Here is a 24,393-nt window from a genome sequence, read left to right as displayed (position 1 = left end):
ACTCTCTCCATGGCTCAGTTTATGTTTGACCAAAACAAACTCAGAGGTTACTCGCTCACATTATGTTTTCTTACCTACTGTTTTCCACTGCCTTCATAGCATATTCTACTTGGAAAACCCTTCCATCGGGAGAGAATGTTGAGGCAGACAAGTCATACTGCAAAGGAAACATACAGTATACATCAATATACATCATACAGTGACAAGTTACAAAAAATTTTAATTTTATTTAAATCATGTAGACACGACTTTTAAATACTATTTTTGTATTCAGTACCTTGCACCATGTTTTCTGCCCATTAAGCCATACAAGACTACTTTACTGTCTAATGCACAAGCCAAGAACATTATCACTTTATGCCAAAAGCTTGAACTCGTACCATCCTCAAAGAAACCTGCAAAAACCCTATCAAACTTCCTTAGAAGAGCAAGAATGAAAAGTATTTATGCATCCTGTTACTGCTCCCAGTTTAAAATTCTTAACTTTCATTGAATTATCACTTTACGACAAATTAACAAATGTGCACATACGTTAAAACTGTAATAAATACAAAATCACAAAAGACTAAACAAGCAGTGATGCTACATGCAAATACTGTGCAAGTGTGTTCGTAAATATGTGCACGCAATCCACCTGCATCTGTCAAGTTAAATTGGTACAAAAATGCAGTCTGTATGCCAAATGGGAGAACACAGATTTTACATCCAAACAGGTTTCAATTCGTACTTTGTCCCCACTGCAAAGGGCCAATGAGCAGAAAAAATAACCCCCCCCCCCCCAATGTCAAACAACTGCACAACATGGCTGCAGAAACAATAGGTTACCTCCTCTCAATGACGCAAGCATGTTGAATTCACTAGACAACGTTAAAGCTTCAATGTTTTGAAATTGTGATTATTAGTACCAAGACACCATAAACAGGCAGATGCACATCAGTTGTCTCATCACATGAAGGACCTAGGCTGTTAATCACTTCAAATACCATTCAACTACTTACACTAAACTGCTCACAGATACAGGTATGACTGACAAGAAATTAGGGAATAAGGAGGGGTTCTAATATGGAGACAAGGAAAAGGGATTTCAGCATTACCTATAATGGTGGGGGACCCACTCCTAAGTGTACCACATTACGTAAAACAAATAGTACTGCCAGCAGTCTCAATGTAGTCCATTAAAACCCAGCAACTTTACTCCTTATAAAGAATCATAGAAAAAATATCAAAGAAACATAATTCAGTTAAAAACAAACTGATGGTTTTAACATTTATAATTACACAGGACAGAAATCACTGAAGATTATGGCCTACTTAAAAAAGGCGCAAAATACCAAACAAACGTTTGATTAAGCCAAAATGCTAAATCCCTTTATTGTCCATACCGGTTTCGGCCACAAAGACTTCAGTGGAACAGAAAGCAGCACACACAATCTTACCTAAAGAGACGCCCCCCCCCCACCAATAGAAAAATAGCCCTGCCCACAGCAGCACAAGTGTCACTCCTTCCATAATTTACAAATAATTGTGAAAAATTTACCCGTCATTACATCAGCACCAGTCTAAAACTACTATGCATATAAATATGCACCAAAAAATGAAATTTTCCTATGGGAGGGGGGGGGGGCAGGAAACATAGGAACAGGAATAACTACGGTCGAGGGACTGTTACAGACATTAGGCAATAACTGTCAAAATGTTTTGAACATTTCCAGTGTAATTTTAACAGAAAAGCAACTCCTTAATTAAGGCTTGAACTGTGTGCGCGGTTTCTTTGTGGATGAAAGTACTATGGTATCTGATTTATATGATTTCTGCCGTAGAGTCCATCTTAAGTTGTTTTTCTCTGGTGAGGATTCTCAAAGATCTAATTATTTCAGATTTCACAGGTCGGATTTTCAGCCTCTGATGAATAAACATGTTTATCTTTTTGCAGGCTGTTCTCAGGTATTTACACTTTAACATGGGGGATTCTTTGGCACTGGATCATAATCCTACTACTGGGCAAAATGAAGCATTAGGTCAGCTTAAGAATAACCATAATGTGGTTATTTTACCAGAGGATAAAGGAGGGGCAGTAGTCGTAATGGCTACAGATTATTATCTGGAAGAGGGTAAAGGATAGTTGTCCAACTCACAGCATTATATGGCTATGCCCCTGGATCAAATGCCAAACTTTAAGAGGGATATTGATTCATTTTAGAGTCAGGCAGTATAAGGTATCAGCAAAATGACCTAAACTCATCTCACCGTAAGGGACCCACAAAAACAGATTTTGTACCCCTTACCAAAAATCCTTAACCAAGCCTCCAGGTCGACCTATAGTTTGTGATTGGTTCCTTGACTGAACCTCTCTCAGCATTTTTGACCCAGTATCTCAAACCCCTTTTGACTCATTACGGCACAATTACAGAATACCACACAGTTTTTGAAAATTCTAATCAGATACACAAGTGGAACCTGGGTGGTTACTTTGCACTCTTGATGTTAAGGCCTTGTATACCAACATCCCCCACTGGGCCAGTCTTAAGGCCCTACAATTTTGGTTGGAACGTGCCAGTTTGTATTCTGCAGGCTTTAATACATTGCTGTTATGCATGGCGAACATGTATTAAGAATATTTTTTATTTTCAGGGAGAATGCTACTGGCAAATACAGGGCACGGCCATGGGTGCAATGGGCTTCCCGGAAGAACAACTCCTTTATGACTCTTCACAATCTTTTTTGGATGAAATTGACATTTGACGAAGATATCTGGATGGTATGGCGGGCTGATATAAAAATTATTTGCATGAGTTTGTTCGATACCTGAATGAAAATAAATGGGGTACTGAATTTACCCTCAACATGGACGTTGATGAAATCAATTTCCTGGATGTCAATGTTCGGAGGAACGTGGATACGTACTAGAGTATTCCGCTAATACCCCCAATACAATAGTTTGCCCCATGCCACTAGTTTACATCCTAGCCATACCATCCGCAACATCCTCAAATCTCAATTTCTCCCCATGAAGAGAATTAGTTCCACCATGCAGGATTATGATCTATCACGCCAAGAGCTGTGTGACAGGTTCAGAAACAGGGGATACAGGGAATTTGACATTATATCAGCTAGCAATTGGGCCAGTTGTCAGGATAGGGATTCTTTACTGGAATATAAAACCAAAATTAGAGCAGACCCTGCTGACACCATTAGGTTTGTAACCACCTATGGGCATAACATCAACACTCTTAGACACACTATACATACACACTGGAATATTCTATTAGCTAATGATGATGACTTAAGGACAGACTTTGGGACCACATGTCAGTTTTCATTCAGGAAGGGTAAAACATTGGGGTCCCACTTTTCCCATTTTAAACATACCGGCAGTGGGGGGTGCTATTTATAAACAACCAACAGTATCCGGGGATAATCTGATTGGTATGTTTCCCTGTGGACATTGAGTTTACTGACATAACGGCACGATAAACAAACAGATTAGCAGCAAAAACACCAGCAAAGTTTATGATCTGTAGTTTTTTGGGAATTGGGTTATCTGGCCACATGTAAATTCTCATCCTTTTATGTTTGTTTGTCAGACATCATAAATGCTCATCCTTTTATGTTGGTCAGACATCACGTAATGTCTGAATATCGTAGCAATATTCATAAGGAGCGTGAAACCAATGCATTATATAGACATTGTATGATACATTGTAATAAGGAATTCCATTTCATGACTGACAGAATTACTGGGAATATAAACAACAAACAGGGATGGCACAGTATTCTAAACAAAAAAAAAAGATATTGGATCATTAAGTTGGGGGGGGATTATTCCCTCCTGGACTTAATGACCATTTGTAATGTTGCATTCTGTATCATAGGACATATTTTGCCTAGATTAGGTATGTATGGTTCTATCTTTTTATCATTTTTTTTGCTCTATTGGAAATTCATTTTTTGGTGCATATTTATATGCATAGTACTTTTTTTTTTAGACTGGTGCTAATGTAATCACAGGTCAGTTTTTCACAATTATTATTTGTATATTATGGAAGGAGTGACTTTCGTGTTGCAGTGGGCAGAGCCATTTTTCTACTGGTGGGGGGTGTCTATTTAGGTAGGATTGTGTGTTTTGCTTTGTGATACTGTTTCACTGATGAAGGCTTTGTGGCCGAAACCGGTATGGACAATAAACGGGATTTAGACTTTTTGCTTACTCCGTTAGTTTGGTATTTTGTGCCTTTTTTCCCCCACATGCTGGCTACATGTCTAATTCAGGATTTGGTTCAGCCTTGCATGTTCGTACATGCAGAGTGCTTCCTGTTGTGTTACTAAAAAAGGACTTACATTCGTGCCAAACAGAAGTGTTGACAGTGGATGCCATAACAGAAAGTTATGTAAGAAAATTAAATTTAGCCATACATTTCAGTAATTGAAATGAAGGTGCTGTAAAATTGTTCATTCGAAAGAATTTAACAAAAAAAAGTACATTCAACCCCCAATTTCCATCATATTTAACAGTAGGATGTAATAGCAATAATAAAAAAAGAGACTTCCTATCCTTAGCCTTCACTTTTAGTGGATACAAAAAATTATTGTAGTAATCTTAATAAAAAGAAAACGCAATTTAAAGATCTGATGTTCGACAGGAGCATCTGAATAAATAAGCCGGACAAAAGTGGAGGGGAGGGATTGTATTATTCAATGTTACAGATAACAGAGCTATGTAGGAGATTTTAAAACGCAGACAACTACTCACCTGTGTCCTTGAATGAAGTGAATATTGCCTATGGTAGAATAAATTCATACTTGGAAGAATATTTAGAAAACAGCGGACCGCAACTGAAACTTATGAAGGGATGATAGTCAGGAAGCCTAGAGTGCCTACAATTTTTTGGATACCAAAAATACACAAGGGGGTATTGGACCCACCATTTATACATACAGTACCCGCAAGGCATTTGAAAACATACCCCTTGGGGATATACATAGATAAAATGGTTAAGGAAATCAATGGAAAGGTTGTGCATGATTAAGGACTCATGGGACGTCTTAGAAAGACTTACAAAAAAGATATGGACAAGAGAGTTGATTTTTTTAACCATAGATGTAGTTGACCTTTTTTCAAGTATTCCAAGAGATGAGGATTGGAGCACTTAAATGGTCATCGTCCTTGATTACAACTTTATTTCGAAGGAGAATATTTAAAGCAAAATAAGGGTGTGGCCATGGCGGCACCATGTGCCCCATCTTATGCGTACATGGTATTGCTGGATTGGGAAACCAATACGTTTTTTTCCCTCTAAATATAAAGACAATGTTAAGCTATACGCAAGATTCCTGGATGACATCCATTATATGGGAAGGATCTGTGGAATTTATTTTGTGGAATATCTTAATAGGTCAGAATTTCTTAAAATTTACATATTAGTTATTACAAAAGTATCTAACTTTACACTAAAATATCTCATACAGAACCAGATTTCAGATCAGTGACTTACAGGAAACCAAATTTTAGTAATTTCTATTTGGATTTCAAAAGCAGTCATCCTTTAAAATGAAAGGAAAGTGTAATTAAAGGGCAATTCATCAGGGTAGCAAGAATGACTTCTCATTATGAAGATTTAATGAAAGAAATCGACAAAGTGGCAGAAATGTTTATTTTAAAAGGATACCCTTTGGGAATAGTGAGGGATGTGCACAACTATGTGGTAAACGAATGGGGAAAAAGATCCAAACCATTACTAGGGTTAGAGACTGGCACTTGGGAAAATAAGGAAGATGTAAGTAAACACAGAGAGCTTTGGTGGTAGAATGTACTGCACAAATGGAGGAAATAAAAGACAGTCACTAAGAATTGGAGTATCTTAAAAACAAATCAGGATATTTTGGGACTGTGTCAGAACCAAGATTGGTATTTAAAATAAGAAGAAACTTGAAAGAAAACTTTGTGGCAAAGGGAGATAAGTCAGCCATGGATGCGAAAGGTACTGTAAAATGTGGTGCTTGCCCCCAGAGTAGTTATAAGGACAAAATTTGTGGTTATAGATAATTATTCAAAAATCAGGGTCAGATTTATAAAGGGGGACTGTGGGACTAAAAATGTGGTATATTTAGCTAGTTGCTCAGGTTGCCCTGCATTTTATGTAGGAAAAACGGAATGTAGACCAAGAAGAATTTACAAGCACCATTACAATACTGTTAAAGGTAATGAAAACAGCACTTTATACACATTCAACAATGTGCCCCACAACATAAGAAATTTAAGTTTGTTATTCTGGAAAGAGTTAAAGAAAACCCCAGAGCGGGAGACGGGCAATATTGGAAGTGAGAGGTGAAGTGGCAAATTAGGTTTAATGCTACTCAGTATCCTGGAATTAATGAAGCCATGACCTTACATCCTTTACTAGCTGCCAAAACAGAAATGTCTTGACCATTATTCCTTAGTCAGAAACTATTATATTTAAATACATACAGAAATACTTGGTGAAATTACTTAAGCAATTTTATTCAACATCTTTTACAAGTATTTAAGTAGAACAGGAATGCATTTCAGAACTAAAATTTGGAATGAATCATTTTTTAATGGTTTTTATTATGGAAGTATATATGTGACATTTTTATGTATCACGGTTATACATCTATTATGTAGAACTTACAATTTGAACTATTTCATCTGAAAAGCATGATGAGAGTTAGCAATAAACTTTACCATCCATTTAAGAGTTAACATGTCTGATTTAGCTCTACGATGGCATCAGTTAATATAAAAAGGTAGAGTTAAGCACGGATTCTGAAGAAGTCCAATAATATGGACGAAAGGGCTTAACCCATTTATGTTTTTAACTGAATTACATTTCTTTTACTGCGATTCTTTATAAGGAATAAAGTTGCTGGATTTTAATGGACTACATCGAGGCTACTGGCATTACTATTCATTTTACATTTATGGTTGTATTTGTTGCCGAGGTGACACTACACCAAAGTAGTTAATACCACATTACTTGTTATTTTCCTGACTTCAGTCTTCACCTTTGGAGAGGATTGGGGGGGGGGGGTTGTAATAACTGCCAATAAACGCGCGCACAAACCAACACACACTGAAGAATTTTTTAAAAAATGAATGATTTAGGTCACCGACAGGTTTGTCTTGCTGAAGCAGTCAACCACAGTTGGTGCCTAGTAATTAAAATGCAGATGTTTGTCAGCTGTACCAAATGCTTTAGTGCCTTGTAGAAAAATTCTGGTTAGTGCAAAAAAGCTTTGCAGACTATTAACCTCTTAATAGTATATTACGTAGAAACTAAAAGCAACTTCTCTCTAGAACAAACGAAACATACAATAATGTACAGCTTGCAGGGTTATGGTTTTAAGTTTACATTTTAATACAACATAAATGATGTTCTCCATAAAACAGATCTAACAGATCTCCCTAGAAAGCTGACCATCTCACATATATACATTCTTATGAAAGCAGTCTTTTGGGAACTCTGTTTCAATGTGAAGTACGTGCCAGTTCAGTAAGTTGTTCTTGCCTCCAAATCTGTTCCTTTTTTGCAGCTGGGTCCTTGTCTATAAACCCTGAAGCTTGTTACACAGAACTGAACATTTAGCTAAATGTCTTTACCAGAACCTGAAATCACATTACATTTCTCATGAATGCTGTTTTTTGATTTTTTTCCTTACTTCTCAGCTAAGAAGTTTAACCCTTTTTTTTTTTGCAGAAAGAAATACATGCATCTACCAGAGTACAACATTCCTACATATGTTATAGCAACAGAAATGTATATGCATCTAACCTAGCCAACAGAACTTCACGCATTTATAAATTTCTAAATATATAGCCAACAATTCCCTCAGTTTTATTTAAAAAAAAAAAGACTACATGAAACACATTAGGAAACAAAACTTTAATTTTCTTTTGATGCAGCATGTTAACAGTTTTATATTGTCAACACAATGACAAACCACCATTACTATTAGAACTGGATGAACTATTTAACAACTTTTTTTCTTTTGAATACCATTTTGTTTCCAGTTATGAGCTGTATTTTGCAACTGCTGAATACGACTATTCAGTGATGCTCTATACAGTGATTTTACAATGACAATACTTGTGGATTTTATTGCAAAGACATTGCAGTCTTGTTTTTTGAAATAAACACAAGTCATAAATGTCAAACTTTGACTTGTTACTATACATACAAATGAATTGAGGAGCAATTTTGTGAACAGTTCAAAACTTGAATGCAAAATTGTCTGACAAACCAAACATGGTTTACACCACTGAAGAATGCTGTTTACATATTAAAAAATAACTTACTGTACATACGCTTGCTTGTACAGAATTTTTGTATTTGTCCATACATGGCTGTCCAATTTACAAACTTAGTATTTAAACTGAAGCCTACCAGTTAAACACTACTGAAATATTAACATGTCTTTCTGGTATTTTTGTCTCACTACCATACATGCTGATAGTACTTTAAATTACTAAATGATAGTACTTTACTTAATGACAATAAAAAAGCATGGCTGTCTTTTAGTAATTACCAAATCATTGACAGACCAACATGTTTTTTCTTGTATTTTTATTTCAGTCTCTTCTGCAGTACTGTTTATACAGTGTAGAATTGAAAGCATGCCCTTTCCCTTGTAGTATACAGCATTTTATTGCAGCATTATTTACTTTATGCTGTGTAAATTGAAAGTATGCCTGCCCTTAGGTTGTTACCCAGACTGACACTTTGTTAGGTTACTAACAACCTGTGGACCATTGTAAGATAATGTTTGGCCATTTCTAATAACGGAAATACTTTTTTATAAAGCTTCTGCTGCTGCCTTTGCCATCATAGTTTTAGTAGGAATTGCCTTTACCCATTTTGAAATTATGTTTACTGCTACTTGGCAAGGGACCTGCATAATTTATTTGAACTGCATACCATGGTCCATTTACTGTCTGTACTCAGTGCAACTGTTTACTTTTAGCGTTTACCTGCAAACGGATTAATGACATGTATGCACAATTGTGAAGTTTTATTACAATCACCAAGCAGTATTTTTGCAGATTTTTATGCTTTTTGCTTAATGCTGCACGTAAATACTTCTTGTTTTTGATCTTGTAAATTTCAGTACCAGTAACGTATAACATTCCTTGTAAATACCCATTCTAACCTGGAAAGATCCAGGCTCACATAAAACAAAAATTGTTACTTTTTTTCTGCGCATTTCACTCTGTAGACCAAGTAGATTTCTTAACTCCTTCAGCACTTTACCTTCAGTCATTTGCTAACAAACTTGCACCTTGACATTGGAATGCAGTTGTAAAGCATGTAGAACTATAGTAAATATTTATAATGTGCCTAACTATGCACAGATTTTAAACTTGGGTTTTATTTATAGTACGTATTCCTTCCATTAGCAGTACGTATTCCTTCCATTGCCAACATTGCTTTTGAATACTGTTTTTGCTGGAGTCTCTTAATATTGTAAGAAACAGATATAGTCTTAACTAGCATATGCTTAAAAACAGATATATCTGCATTATTTACATTTGCTGTCTGCTTTTTGCTCTTTGCATTTTAAACAGATGCACTTCGGGTGGTGCTGCGGTAGCGTTGTCGCCTCACAGTAAGACATTGTCCGGTTTGATTCTCAGCTAGAGCGTCTTCTGCGTGGAGACGTGCATGAATGGGCATACCTTCGTTGAAGGTTGTGAGTCAGGACTGGTAGCTCGGCACGTAAAAATCAACCAATTATTAGCGGACCGGAGTTCCGCTGTGGCGACCCCTAACTGGGAAAAGCCAAAAGACACAAAACTTCAGGTAAAAAAAAAAAAAAGAAAATACATGCATGTCAGTCTTGTTACCTCATGTCTTTACTGCTTTTAACTACTTTATTTGATTTCCATACATTAGAACTGTTATTTGAAATTATTTAACAGCTTAGACATAAGGTTATTCCAATGTGTGCGTCATAAGAATGGCAGTTGTATGTCTTACTTTACTGTTTAACTGATGTGTCGTGCTTTAACTGAATGAAAGTTACATTAGATTCTGCTGTGTATGCTAACCATTTTCTAGATAAAGGATAGTTGTTGTGTCTTCCGGCTTTTCCCGGTTAGGGGTCATCACAGCAGAACTCCGGTCCGCTAATGATTGGCAGTGGATTTTTATGTTCCGAGTTGCCAACCCTGACGCACAACCTTCAACGAAGGTACGCCCATTCACGCATGACTCCACACAGAAGACGCTCTAGCTGAGAATCGAACAGGACAACATCTTACTGTGAGGAGATGTAGAATAGTATGTCGTAAATTATTTTTATTAGTGTAGCCAACTGCTGTTGCTTTAACTCTTTACTAACCAGATTCTTTTTGTCTTCTGATTATGCACGGGCTGATAGGTCTGTTCTGTTCTGTTCTGCTGACTCTAAAGCTCTTACGCACTTCTGAAAAAGTGTTTGCATATGCTTAAACTTTCTGAACTCGCTCTGGTCTCTTAGAGGTTTATCACATTTTCTTGTCAGGTCACCATGAACCTCATCTCTGTTTTGTGCTGTACTGTGCAGTGGTTTTATGCTACTTTTTATCTAACAAAATGTACAGAAGATTTTGTCAATAACTGAATTGACTGCTGTTCCAACTCCAAAATTAACATTTTACATGTGGTGACCGGACATAATGCAGGTGTATGACCCTTAACAATAGTACTTTTATGACATTGCACACACAGCAGTTTAATATGACTTTCATAATAAACATTTACTGTCATACCAAATCATGTTTCTGTTTAAGATACCAGTCAAAATCTTCTTTCGGCTACTCCAGTTAGGGGTCGTCACAGCAGATCAACTATTTCCTCCTGTCCCCTGCATCTTCACACCAACCACCTGCTTATCCTCTCTCACCACATCCATAAACCTCATCTTAGGCCTTCCTCTTTTCCAGTTACCTGGCAGCTTCATCCTTAGCATCTTTTTCCCAATATACTCTGCATCCCTCCTCAGCACATGTCCAAACCATCATAATCTTGCCTCTCTGGCTTTGTCTCCAAACCGTCCAACCTGGGCTGACCCTCTAATATACTTATTCCTAATCCTGTCCATCCTCATCACACCCAGTGCAAATCTTAACATCTTCAACTCTGCCACGTCAAGCTGTGACTCCTGCCTTTTTGTCAATGCCACCGTCTCCAACCCGTATAACGTAGCTGGTCTCACTACCCTCTTGTAGACCTTCCCTTTCACTCTTACTAGTCTATCACAAATTACTCCCGACACTCTTCTCCACCCACTCCATCCTGCCTGTACTTTCTTCACCTCTCTTCCACAACCACTCCATCCTGCCTGTACTTTCTTCACCTCTCTTCCACACTCACCATTACTCTGAACTGTTGATCTCAAGTACTTCAACTTATTCACCTTCGCCACCTCTACTCCCTGCATCCTCACCATTCCTCTATCCTTCCTCTCATTCACACACACATATTCTTAGTCCTGCTGACCTTCATTCCTCTTCTCTCTAGAGCACATCTCCACCTCTCCAGGGTCTCCTCCACCTGTTCCCTACTCTCACTACAGATCACAATGTCATCTGCAAACATCATAGTCCACGGGGACTCCTGTCTGATCGTGTCTGTCAACCTGTCCATCACCATTGCAAATAAAAAAGGGCTCAGAGCGGATCCTTGATGTAATCCCACCTCCACCTTAAACGCATATGTCACTCTCACCGCAGACCTCACCACTGTCACACTACCCTCGTACATATCTTGTACCACTCTTACATACTTCTGACACTCCAGACTTCCTCATACAATACCACAACTCCTCTCTAGGCACCCTGTCATATGCTTCCTCTAAAGAGACACAATGCAACTCCTTCTGACCTCCTCTGTACTTCTCCAACACAACATCATCGCATCTGTAGTGCTCTTTCCTGGCATGAAACCATACTGCTGATCACTAATCACCTCCTCCCTTCTTAACCTAGCTTCCACTACTCTTTCCCATAACTTCATGCTGTGACTGATCAGTTTAATCCCTCTGTAGTTACTACAGCTCTGCACATCACCCTTATTCTTAAAAATCGGTACCAAAACACTTTCTCCATTCCTCAGGCATCCTCTCACTTTCCAAGATTTCATTAAACAATCTAGTTAAAAACTCCACTGCCATTTCACCTAAACACGTCCATGCTTCCACAGGCATGTCATCTGGACCAACAGCCTTTCCGTTCTTCATCCTCTTCATAGCTATCCTTACTTCCTCCTTGCTAATCCACTGCACTTCATGATTCACTATCCGCACATCATCCAACCTTCTCTCCTTCTCATTCGCTTCATTCATCAACCCCTCAAAAGTACTCTTTGCATCTGCTCAACACACTCCTCGCTTGTGAATACGTTTCCCTCATTATCCTTTATCACCCTTACGTTTCCCTCATTATCCTTTATCACCCTTACCTGCTGCACATCTTTACTAGCTCGGTCCCTCTGTCTAGCCAATCGGTACAGATCCTTTTCTCCCTCCTTAGTGTCCAACCTTTTATACAACTCTTCATACGCCTTATCCTTCGCCACCTCTCTCTTTGCCATGCACCTCATCTCCTTATACTCGTCTACTTTCTTCATCTCTGACAATTCCACTTCTTCGCCAACCTCTTTCTCTGTATACTCTCCTGTACTTCATTCCACCACCAGGTCTCCTTGTCCTCCTTCCTCTTTCCAGATATCACACAAAGCACCCTTCTAGCCATCTCTTACTAGCTCTGCTGTAGTTACCCAGCTATTCGTTAACTTCACTGCCACCCAGTGCCCGTCTTAACTCTTCCCTGAACATCACCTCACAATTACCCTTTTTCAATTTCCACCTTGGTGCTGCCCTCATAATTATCCTCCTCTTCTTGATCACCAATGTCATCCTACAAACCACCATCATATGCCAACTACACTTTCCCCTGCCACCACTTTACAGTCTCCAATCTCCTTCAGATTGGCCCTTCTACATAAGATATAATCCACCTGTGTGCATCTTCCTCCACTCTTGTATGTCACCCTATGCACTTCCCTCTTGTTAAAATACGTATTCATCACAGCCATGTCCATCCTTTTCACAAAATCCACTACCATCTGACCTTCTGCATTCCTTTGCTTAACACCATACCTACCCCATCACTTCCTCGTCCCCTCTGTTCCCTTCAACATGCCCACTGAAATCTGCTCCAATCACCAGTCTCTCACCCTTGGGTACAGTCATCACCACTTCATCCAACTCACTCCAAAATTTTTCTCTCTCATCCATCACGCACCCAATTTGTGGAGCATATGCACTAGCATTCATCATTACACCATCAATTTCCAGCTTCATAAACATCACTCTATCCAACACTCTTTTCATCTCCAAAACACTCTTAGCATACTCTTCCTTCAGGATAATGCCTACGCCATTTCTCCTCCCATCCACACCATGATAAAACAATTTGAAACCGCCTCCGATACACCTAGCCTTGCTCCCCTTCCATCTGGTCTCTTGCACACACAAGATACCAACTGTCCTTCAGTTCATCATATCAGCTAGCTCCCTCCCTATACCAGTCATACTGCCAACATTCAAAGTTCCGACCCTCACTATCACAGTCCTAGCCCTTACCTGCCTTCGGGCATGCCTTCCGCCTCTTCTCCTCCTCCGGCCAACAGTAGCCCAATTTCCGCCAACAGTAATGGTGACTGTCGTTAACCTGGGCCTCAACAGATCCGGTATGAGTTTCTGTACAGTTTTTCTGCATGTGTGATGTGGGACAAATTTTACGACGGATGCCCTTCCCGATGCAACCCTCCCCATTTATCCGGGCTTGGGACCGGCACAAAGAAATGCACTGGTTTGTGCATCCCCAGTGGCTGGTCAAACAATGCATTTACATATTTCTTTACTATCAACTTGCCCTAATAAGATTTTTACATTTGCCAATATGCTGTTTATACAACTTCTGTAGTCCATCTAAAATTGGCATATTAATAATTGTACTGCGTTTACTACCTTTACTATCCTTAACTGCATTCATGCTGTCATGAAACTTTTTTTTTTTTTTTTTTTAACCAGAGTTCACATTGACTTCAGCTGGCCACTTCTGAGCACTGTAGATGGTTGGAAAACTTTAGTTACTTGAAAAGCTGGTGAAATTAATTTGGCAATTTGAAGTCTTCACCACCCTGGAGAATTTATGCAGTCCTTTCTCTGGATCCAGACATCTGAGGAATTGTACTGCTGCAAATTGTTGAAATTGAAGTGCTCCTGTTCCAGACTTGATCACATACATAAATGTTAAGTTACTGCGCATTCACGTAAGTGACCTTGTACAAGAAACTGGCAGTACTCACTTTCACTGTGGTCAGATAGGCTCGCCAATGAAGACTTTTTTACAAAGTGATTGAAATGTTACCAATAGTTTTCTTTTATTTTACTGAAGCTGTCTACTACAGTTCTGTGTTATTGCCTTGTAATTAAATGCAGATGTTTGTCAAATGTACATTTGTTAGTGCCTTGTATATTACAAAAATGCACAGCAGCTTGTCTGTACTGCAACCAAAGTCTGATTACAACTGATTTAGTGTTTTGCAAAAATACAAAGTCTGGTTAGTGCAGATACACTTTGCAGACTTAACCTTCTCAGCAGTATATTACATAGAATAGTGTCTATACAACAAGACAAAACATACATTACTGTACAGCTTTTGCAGGGTTTAAAATGTTTTCAAGTTTGTCAATACAACACAAATTATCTCCAGTGTGCAGATCTCCCTAGAAATCTGATTACATCTCACATATATACATTCTTATGAAAGCAGTCTTTTGGGAACTCTCAAAGTCGTTATTTTAGGGAGTCTTTCCTCTTTGGGAATGTTTCTGTGTCAAAGCAGACTTCCAATGATGTTACACAGTCTGTTAAGCTCTTTTGTGTTTTTGTTTCAAGGTGAATTACGTGACAGTTCAGTAAGCTGTTCTTGCCTCCAACTCAGTTCCTTTTTGCACCTGGGTGCTTATCTATAAACCTTAAAGCTTGTTACACACAACTGAACATTTAACTGTCTTTACCAGAACCTGAATCTGGTTACATTTCTCACAAATGCTGATTTGATTTTTTTCCTTGCTTCTCAGCTAAAAACAGTTTAACACTTTTTTAGGGAACAAAAATGTATGCATCTAACTATATTATTCCTACATACATTATACCAACAGAAGTGTACATGTATCTAATCTAGCAAACAGAAGTGCATACATTTATAAATTTCTAAATATACACAGCACACAAACCTACATAAACTAAACAAACACAGATATGGTTAAGGAATGAGAAGTAAAAGGAAATCTACTCTATAATGCCCAAAAAAAGGATCTCACTATATATACACTGGAAAGCTCGCACTTTGAAGATGGCTACACACTCAGCAACAGCTTAATTTGGATTCATATAGAATAAGAAGGTAACTTCAGCAATGGTGAAACCACCTTCAAACAAGTCAACAATTGTTGTTTTTCCATGGGGACACCCCCACACACTGCGGACTTTACTTTTCTCTCTGCTGTGTAACCTCTGAGTCAACTCCACTGTTGGCAAAAGTAATTTCGGCGAACAGCACTTGCCCTTTCTGTATCTGAAATTACATTTAATGACAGATGTTCCTAGTTTTCACATTGGGAGATCTGAAATTAAAGGAAATGAAAACTGAGAAAAAGGGAGCATGACTGAAACTGGACAAAATTCCCTCACTGGCTAGTTATTACACTCTTGAATGCCAGCACAGTATAAATTCAAAAGAAAATTAACCACAACAGGTGAAGATAATCTCTGGCAAGGAAGAATCCTGCACATGTTCAGCAAAAAATAGTTCCAAGTTTCAGCTTTGGTACAGGTGATAGCTTCCAGCAGTTTACAGAAAAAAAATAAACCAACTATACTTACAGTTGTGTAAAACAAATGAAACAGTGAAGGAATAGATCAACTGAAACAATAAACGTTGTTAAAATAGAACCAGCTTTAACTAGCAATACAGATGAATGAATAAAACTGTAAAATTTAGATGCTGAAATTAAGAAAAAGCTTTCCGAGCATGGGGCTTCTCAAGATGTGACATTTCAATAAAAAGAGAGAACAGCACAGAGAAAATCTGAGATTTTTTGCTGTAAAAACTGAAAGGAGCAGTGACTGTATTAATTTTATGCAAGTACAAATAACCAACTGGACTGGGGCTCCATAGCAGAATTTCTTAATTGAAGGGGCACATTGTGGCAATGTCCCAAACCTGTCCATTTGAAAGCAGTAAAAGTTTAGTCTGAGAAAAGTATGGCAGAAAGTATTAATAGGAAACTGTTAGCAGCCACTAGAATTACATTTAACAAGGCCTTGCCATGTCAAGGCAATTCAGATCCCGTATCCAAGCTAAAGAAAAAATTTCCTCAGTTGCACTTTTTATTGCCCAGTATTGATCTGAATAAATCAAACGGGGAATTTTTTTAAAGTTTGCCAACTCAACACTCCACATGTTCACAGATGCCAATTTCTTCCCCATCATACCTCCAACATTTGCCATATACTTAAGGAAATATTTTTTGTGGCGTCTGCTTCCAAAATCCCATTCTTTCCTTGTTTCTTGAATTAACCCCTGCATCATCGTAATCCCTTTCCACTCTGAATTGCAACTTTCTGCTTATGTTACATACATGACCCTTAACTGCGTAGCTCTAAAATATCCTTTCAAATCAGGTAATCCAAAAAATCTCATTCTGTTGAAGGAAGGGTCAAATTATCCCATTTAACTTGTCCCATTCCCTTCTCAAATTAAAATCCATCTTTTTATTAATGTCTTCTGCAGTTGATAAAAAGATATGCCCAACCTGTGTATAAAACTCCAGGAACTAAAAGCATTTTATTGCTTGTATCTTGCTATCCATATCCACAGGAAAGAGCTTCCAGTTTCTCACTTTTTATATTATCTTTTCAGTTTCTTCCCACATACCCTTACCTGCCATAACCAGATCTGTTTTAATCCATACTCATTTCAGCTTTTCCTGTTAGGGGTCACCACAGTGGAACAGTAGTCTGCAGAACTGGCAGTGGAGTTTTACTGTGTCGAGTTGCCAGCCAACCTTCCACAGAAGACACATACACTCACACCTAGGGCCAATTTAGAGAGTGCCCAACCCACCTCCAGCATGTCCTTGGAAAATGGGAGGACACGAGCACCTGGAGGAAATCCATGTGCCCACAGGGAGGACATGCAAACTCCAAAAAGAAGGCACCCAAGTCAAGATTCAAGCCAGAGAACCTCTTGCTGGGAGGTGGCAATGCTAACCGCTGCACCACTGCGGCCGCCCTTCATCCACTCCTAAATACTCCATTTTATCATATCCCCATAAATATAGGTATTGTTAGACCAATTAGTGTGTGGGTTACACAGTTTATAGCTATAGCCTTTGCTTTCATTAGTTTTAGATCCGGAAAAAAAACAGAACAGTCTTAGAATATTCCGCAACACTGAGATATCCTTTTCTGGTTCCATCAGGTACAAAACATCATCTGTAAATAAAGCCAACTTTTCTTGGCCTCCATACCAATTACATTCTTGAATTTCTGAGTTCGTTATTTTGCCAGTGGTTCTAAATAAAACACAACTACCAAAGGGGAAAAAAAAAAAAGGACACCCCTGCCTGGTTCTTCTATTCAGACAACTTAGAGAGGAGCATTCCCTTGGATTTTTGCCTCTGATCCCTCAAATATAATTTTAATTAATACTATTGTAGCAGAAAATGCTTCCATTGCACTACTCAAAATCCAATCTTCCGCTGCATAATAATTTTTCTGCATCAAGACTCACCAATAATAGCGGCATTTGTTTTACATTCTGCTTCCTTCTGAGCATCATTGCTCTATTAATGCTGTCAAATATCAGTCTTCCCTCCACAAAACCACACTGGTCCATATCAATCAATTTTGGCATCACCTTTACCATTATTTCAGCCATTATAGACAAACACTTTATAATCATGGTTTAGAACTGAAAATGGGCCTATATGAAGCAGGATCAGATGGGTTTTTATCCTCTTGGAGTATTACAGCCACTATAGCTCCCCCCCCCCAAGATGTTGGTACCTACCCTCCTTTGAAATGGGCCTATATGAAGTGGGATCAGATGGGTTTTTATCCTCTTGGAGTATTTTACAGCCACTATAGCTCCCCTCCCCACAAGATGTTGGTACCTACCCTCCTTTTAAATACTATTAAAAAAAACTTCCAGATCTTTCACTTTCTTCCCTCCTAACTTTCACCAGCTTTACTCCGTAGCATATCGCCTACTCCGAGGTGATCTCTGCCTAACATATAAAGCTATGTCAAACCCAGAGATGGACATGCTACAACTAAAGAAATCCCAATCCCTCAGAGCTACACGGTCTAGGGACCTAAACCTTGTCACCACAATAAACAGGACATATACTCTGGAACAAGCTACCCATCTATGTCAAGCAAAGTTCTTCATTAGCACTCTTCAAGAAAAATCTTGAGTGGATGGAAAATAGGAAATACACCTCAGGGATCACATCTGTGTGTCTGCTGGACAGTGGCACAGGAAAATAACTTTCTTGGGTGGCGTAAGCTATGGAACCTTGCTGGCTAGGCTTATGTAGGCCCTTGGACTGATAGCCTAGTACCTACCTATGAACCATCTACTACAAGGTACATTCCTGTAGATCTTTCCAAACACCTACTAAATTATTAATTTACTCATTTTCTCTTTAGCACTCTACAATTGCTCCTCCTCTTGTTCTGTGAGATTTCCCTTATTTTGCAACACTAACCTTTGACAGTCCCTCTAAACAATTCTTGTTACTTAACTAAGAAATAACATTTCTATCAAGTCTAGCCCCATTATTGTACCTTTGGGAATATGGAAAATTGTTTCCAGGGTCTTGTTACTAAATGCATGTCTTCCATATCAAATATTTTCATAAATGTCTTTAGAAATCTACCCTCTTTCATTATACTTTCTCTTCTTGTTCCTAAAGATACATCCTCATTGCTGCAAATCAAGGATCAGTCCTCACCTATGTAATATTCCCTGTTAAAAGCAAAATTCTCCCTGGTTTAAAAATTCCAAAACAGCAGCTCTAGGTGGAAAATGAATATATGCCAATCCTCAACCCTTGCCAAAAATCCCTTGATACTACAAAAATCAGCCATTGTCCTCTTTTTCCTCCATTACTACTGGAGCTCCTGTAGCAAATACTCCTTTTTAACCTAGTCTCAGACACACTACTGAACATCCATCCCAAAAAATTCACATGCTCAGTTCTTTCCAAATGAGTCTCCTGTAGCATTGGTATTTCAACTCAATTATATTAAGAAATGCAACATGTTCTCTCATTTTTGTCTACATCTGTGAGCATTCACATTGCAAGATACAATGGCAAGTCGCCATTATTCTCACCCAGTATATATGGCAGATTTCTTAAACGTTTAATTCCAGTTTTTGTGATACTAAACTAAGATCTTACTTACGACATAAGCAATAGTCCATTTCTATAAATGAAAACAAACCACACCGCAACCATTTTACATCACAAACCATACCAACACACTCCCAAGTTGCAAACGTTATGCATCACAATCTACCCAATCATTTTCAAACATTACATAGCTCAAGTCTTGCCTTCTTTTAAATCTCATATCGCCTATTGTTCCACAATTCCCATTTTTACATATGTAATTTGCTCCTACTCTTTTCTAAAGGTCTCTATTACAATGGTTCTCTCTGTTACTATATTCACTGCTTCGAATATAGTTGGTTTAGATTATGACTTCTTTTCTAGTAATTGCTTTTTATTTTTGGCAGCCACCATAGACAACGCCTTACCATATATCTAAGCAATTTCGATTCTGTATCATTGCTCAGAAAAATCTCCCTCCACACCAATCTGCCCACCCAGCATCTCCAACAGTGCCTCCCTCAGTGAATAAAAAAGTCAGACAACCCACCACACTCCCAGAAAATGTTCCCAAGTATCACTTTCCTCCCAGTCACACCTCCAACACTTGCTGTCCACCCAAGGAAAAATTCTCTGGGGTCAACTTGGGGCATAAAAAAAAAAAAAAAAAAAAAAAAGTGTCAACATTTCCAAGTAAAAATCCTAAATTTTCTAACTTTTCATAGGCTCAGAGGATGATTCGAGGCTATTGGCCGGAGGCCCTTATAACCCTAGCCAAGATTTTTGCTCACGTTCCCACAAACTCAGCAGCAGTTTCCCCTGTCCTGTAGGGACACAGGTGGGATCCCAGATGTGTATTTTCTGTTTAACATCCAGACGTCCAGGTTCCTCTTGAGAGCTAGTGAGGTACTCTGACATGGAGGGAGAGTCTATGGGACACAAATCTATCCAGACAACAAGTTGTATTAAGTCACAGACCAGGTTGCTGCCTTGCACGAGTGCAGTTTGACTTGCTGCCTTGCACGAGTGCAGTTTGACTTGCAGATAAGCAGCAACTCCATCAATGGCCTTGCATGGCAGACAGGTCACCTCTGTATGAGACTGAGCAGAGGGACAGAGCTTTTAGCCTATCTGTACAAGACAGGTGCTTAAGACCCTGGATTTTCCTGGAACCTCTGTGGTCTCTCCAGCTGCTGTGCTTGGCAAGGTACATGCCGAAGGGGGCACTATACTAAATAGCAGGTCTGATACGGCAGAAGTACAAAGATATTAGGACCCCTTTGTTCCTAGATGAAATACCCTTATTTATTAGGTGGTCCATGTAGAAAGCATTCCACAGAAGGCAGGCAACAGGGTGGTCAAAAATCAGGTTGCTATCAACATGGGTGCCCAAGTCCCTCACAACAGACTGTGTGCTTAGTACATTATTGATGTGATTAGTGGGGATGATGCATTTCTTGGCATTCAGTTTGAGGCCATGCTTCTGGCACCAGTCAGTTTGGTTAAGGCCCTCTTGAAGGATGTTCACATCACTAGGGGAACTTTAGACAGCACCCAGCTTGCAGACATCTGTAAACTTGGTCAGACACAAACCACTTGTATTGGTTTGCACCTCAGGAAAGTATATTCCAAACACCAGAGGCCCCAAGACCGATCCATGGGGTACACCGCTTGTTATGGAGGTCTAGTACTAGGTGGTGGCTTCCCCTATTTTGACTGAGTGGGTTTTATCAGTGAGTCAGTTAGCTATCCATCTGGTAACATACAGGTTGATGCCTAGCTGAGAGAGTTTATTATGCCCGACTGGGGAATAATGTTGAAGGCTTCGGCTAGATCAACGTAGGCAGTGTGCACAATCTTCCCCTTGTCCATGGCTTTTGGAGACGGTTTCAAAGTCAACAACCAAGTTTATATTGTTGCATTTGGGAGACATGCATATATCCACCCATTACTTATTTGTGAATTTCTTATCCACCCTCTCTTCTCAAGCCTTTCTAACCTCCTCAGTTTGATTCTTATAGTAGTGCAATACTTTATATGCTCTACTAATTACTCCTTTAATGGCAGCTTCTGTTCTAGATTCCATTAAAACTCTACCAGTGCTGGTCTTTTGTTTAGGCCCCCTCTCTCTCTCCGCTTTCCCTATCAAGAATGGATTTCAGAGAATGACTAAGCTGTAGTCCAAATAAATTCTTGTTCTTGAACTCTTCCCATTCTATTAACTTTCCCCCTCTAGTTATTTGCACCCACTATATTGGTTCCTTTGCCAGTCTCTCCAATAAATTCCAGCCTTCTCTTGCCTATTGTCTACATCTCCAATTGCAGTCATTCCTATCCCCAATTGCAGTCATTCCAATCAGCAGAATCTCTCTCCATTCCCATGTTGGCTTAGTTCTTAGAATAATCTCTGCTGCTTTATGGATACGATATTCTGTAAGATTACAGTAATGCTCCTGAAAAGCCTGCATCCAAAATCCCAGTCTCTCCTTGTTTATTGAGCTTCCCCGTTTTAACATCATAGCCTTCCACTTTGAATTAGTTTTCTGCTTGTGCTAAGCATAGGAGCCTTAACTGTGTAGCTGTGACATAACCCTTCAAACTGGGCAAGTCCAATATGCCCTGTTCTCCTGGAAGAATCCGCTTATCCAACACGATTTTTCTGCCCCTCCCAGATGAAGTCTTTCAGCTCTTTATTTGCCAACAACAACGTTTTCTCCGGTTGATAAAAATATGCCCGACTTGTGTACAAGACTCAAAGGACTAACATTTTGACTGCTTGTATCTTACTATCCATATAACAAAGCTTCCATTCTCTCAGTTTTTCTAATAATCTTTTGTTTAGTCTCTTCCCTCACATCCTTAGCTGCCACACTAGAAGCATTTTTAACCCATATTCCTAAATACTTTAGCAATATCTGTATTTATGGGGATGTGATAAAATGAACCAATTTGGGTGTGGGTTCATAATTTACAGCTATTCCCTTCGTTTTAGCTTTATTAAATGTTGTGCCCCAGAAAGATAAGAAACTGTCTCAATGTTCCACAAAACTGTAGCGTCTCTCTCTAGTTTTGTCAGGTACAAAATAATAATTGTAAATACAGCCAAGCTTTTCCTCTACTACCGTCCAAATTATATCCTTGAATTTCCGAGTCACACATTTTCTTTGCCAGTGGTTCCAACTATAAAAGCAAACAAAGGGGAAAAAAAGGACACCTCTGCCTGCTTCCTATGCTCAAGCAGAAATTATCAGGAGGACCCCATCCACTTTAATTTTTGCCTCCAAGCTCTCATATATCCTTCTAAACATGTTGGGATTTTCTTTTCAGAAATACAAACATTGCCATTGCCCTGCTCATAAAGTCCCAGCTTACTCTGTTAAATGCTTTCTCCACATCAAAACCCACCAATAACAATGGTATTTTCTTACATTCTGCTTCCCTCGGATCAATGTTCTGTTAATGCTGCCAAATGTTTGCCTCCCCTCCATAAAACCACACTGGTACATATCAATTTTGTCACTCTTTTAGCCATTATAGATATTAACACTTCATAAAATCACGTTTAGTACTGAAATGGGTCTGTATGAAGCTGGGTCTGAATGTATCTTTACCCTCTTTAGGTATTACAGCTACCAAAGCTTTCTTCCAGGATGTTGGCACTTCTTTTAAAATACTGTTAAACAAAACCTTCCAGATAATTGCCAGTTTTTTCCCTCCTAGCTTCCAAACTTATACAGAATACCATCTACTCCTGGAGACTGTCCTGTAGGCTGGTTATACGTCAATTTTTATATCATCTCGTCCTGCTAGCACCTCTAACCTTGGTATATATTTAATTCTTCCATAAACACATTTGTATCTTTTCTCGATTTCCATATTTCTCGGCTTTACACAGGTTTTCCCAGAATTTGTGAAGTATTTCTAAGACTTCCAAAGGATCTCGTTACCTTCCTTGTTATAGGCTCCCTAAGCTTAGGGATGGCAATTTGTTGCCTGAGCCATTGCGCTAAATGTTTTTGCACTGTACAGTTAACAAAAAACAGATGCCCAACAACAATCTTTCAAACTTGTGCATATTATAATCCCTTATTTTCTGCTTAGCATTCTGCAGTTAATCCTTTTAAGAGAAGACCGTAAAATGTGCAAGAGTCTCTAAATTGCTACTTAACCATAGCACCCTTTCTTTTATTTCCACCCTATCAGTAAACTCCACCTTAATTTTGTCCCACTCCCTAGCTATACTTTCAGCAGTAGTCTCTAGCCTCTCAAATAACTCCATAATATTCTCCACTACTCATTCCTTAAATTCCTCCAATGTCTCATTTTCATTTCATTACCCTATGCTTTTATTTAAAATTATTGGCACATGATCTGAAAGATTGTTATTGGGCAAGTATCAAAACCTATAATTAAATGTACGTGTTCCTGTGAAACGTAAATTCTACCTAGCCCAGTTTTTTATATCTTGGGGAATACATAAAATCATTCCTAAATCCCATTACTGAATTCACATCTTATGCCAGATATTTTCATGAATTTCTTTTAAAAAAAATCTACCGTTCTATGTGGCCTCTTCCAAGGGCCAACACATCCTCACTGCTGCAAATCAAATTCCAGTCCCAGTCTATAAATATTCCTTGCTGAAAACTATTTTAGAAATTTTTTTTAAGCTCCGGTGTAGCAGTTTTAGGTAGAATACAAGTACATTGTCAGTATAATCTTCTTCCTTTGCCAGTAGCCCCTTAGCACTACAAAATCTGCCATTATTATTTTTTTTATTCTCTATCACTACTGGAAATCCTCTTGCAATGAATAGAAGTACTCATTTCTTTTGTCCCAGATATTCCGTTGAGTAACCATCGTGAAGTAACACCAGAGCAAAGACTTTTAGCACGACTCAGGCAAAAGAAAGTAGAAAGGACT

At 38.7% G+C, this 24,393-nt stretch overlaps 1 protein-coding gene across 1 annotated transcript in view; it reads right to left on the bottom strand.

Moving 5' to 3' along the window:
* The window catches only part of PSMA3 (proteasome 20S subunit alpha 3), a 496,948-nt gene that overhangs the window by 432,949 nt on the left and 39,606 nt on the right, over nt 1–24,393 (bottom strand). The window contains exon 2 of the mRNA XM_044073576.1: nt 75–157. Coding sequence (XP_043929511.1) covers nt 75–157 — 83 coding nt within the window. The remainder of the gene's footprint in view (nt 1–74; nt 158–24,393) is intronic.

The sequence above is a fragment of the Protopterus annectens genome, chromosome 6.part0 (assembly GCF_019279795.1).
Source record: "Protopterus annectens isolate FY-2018-M chromosome 6.part0, PAN1.0, whole genome shotgun sequence".
NCBI classification, from domain to species: domain Eukaryota; kingdom Metazoa; phylum Chordata; order Ceratodontiformes; family Protopteridae; genus Protopterus; species Protopterus annectens.
The sequence above is the reverse complement of the archived record's forward strand: the minus strand, read 5'-3'. Positions and strand labels throughout refer to the sequence as shown.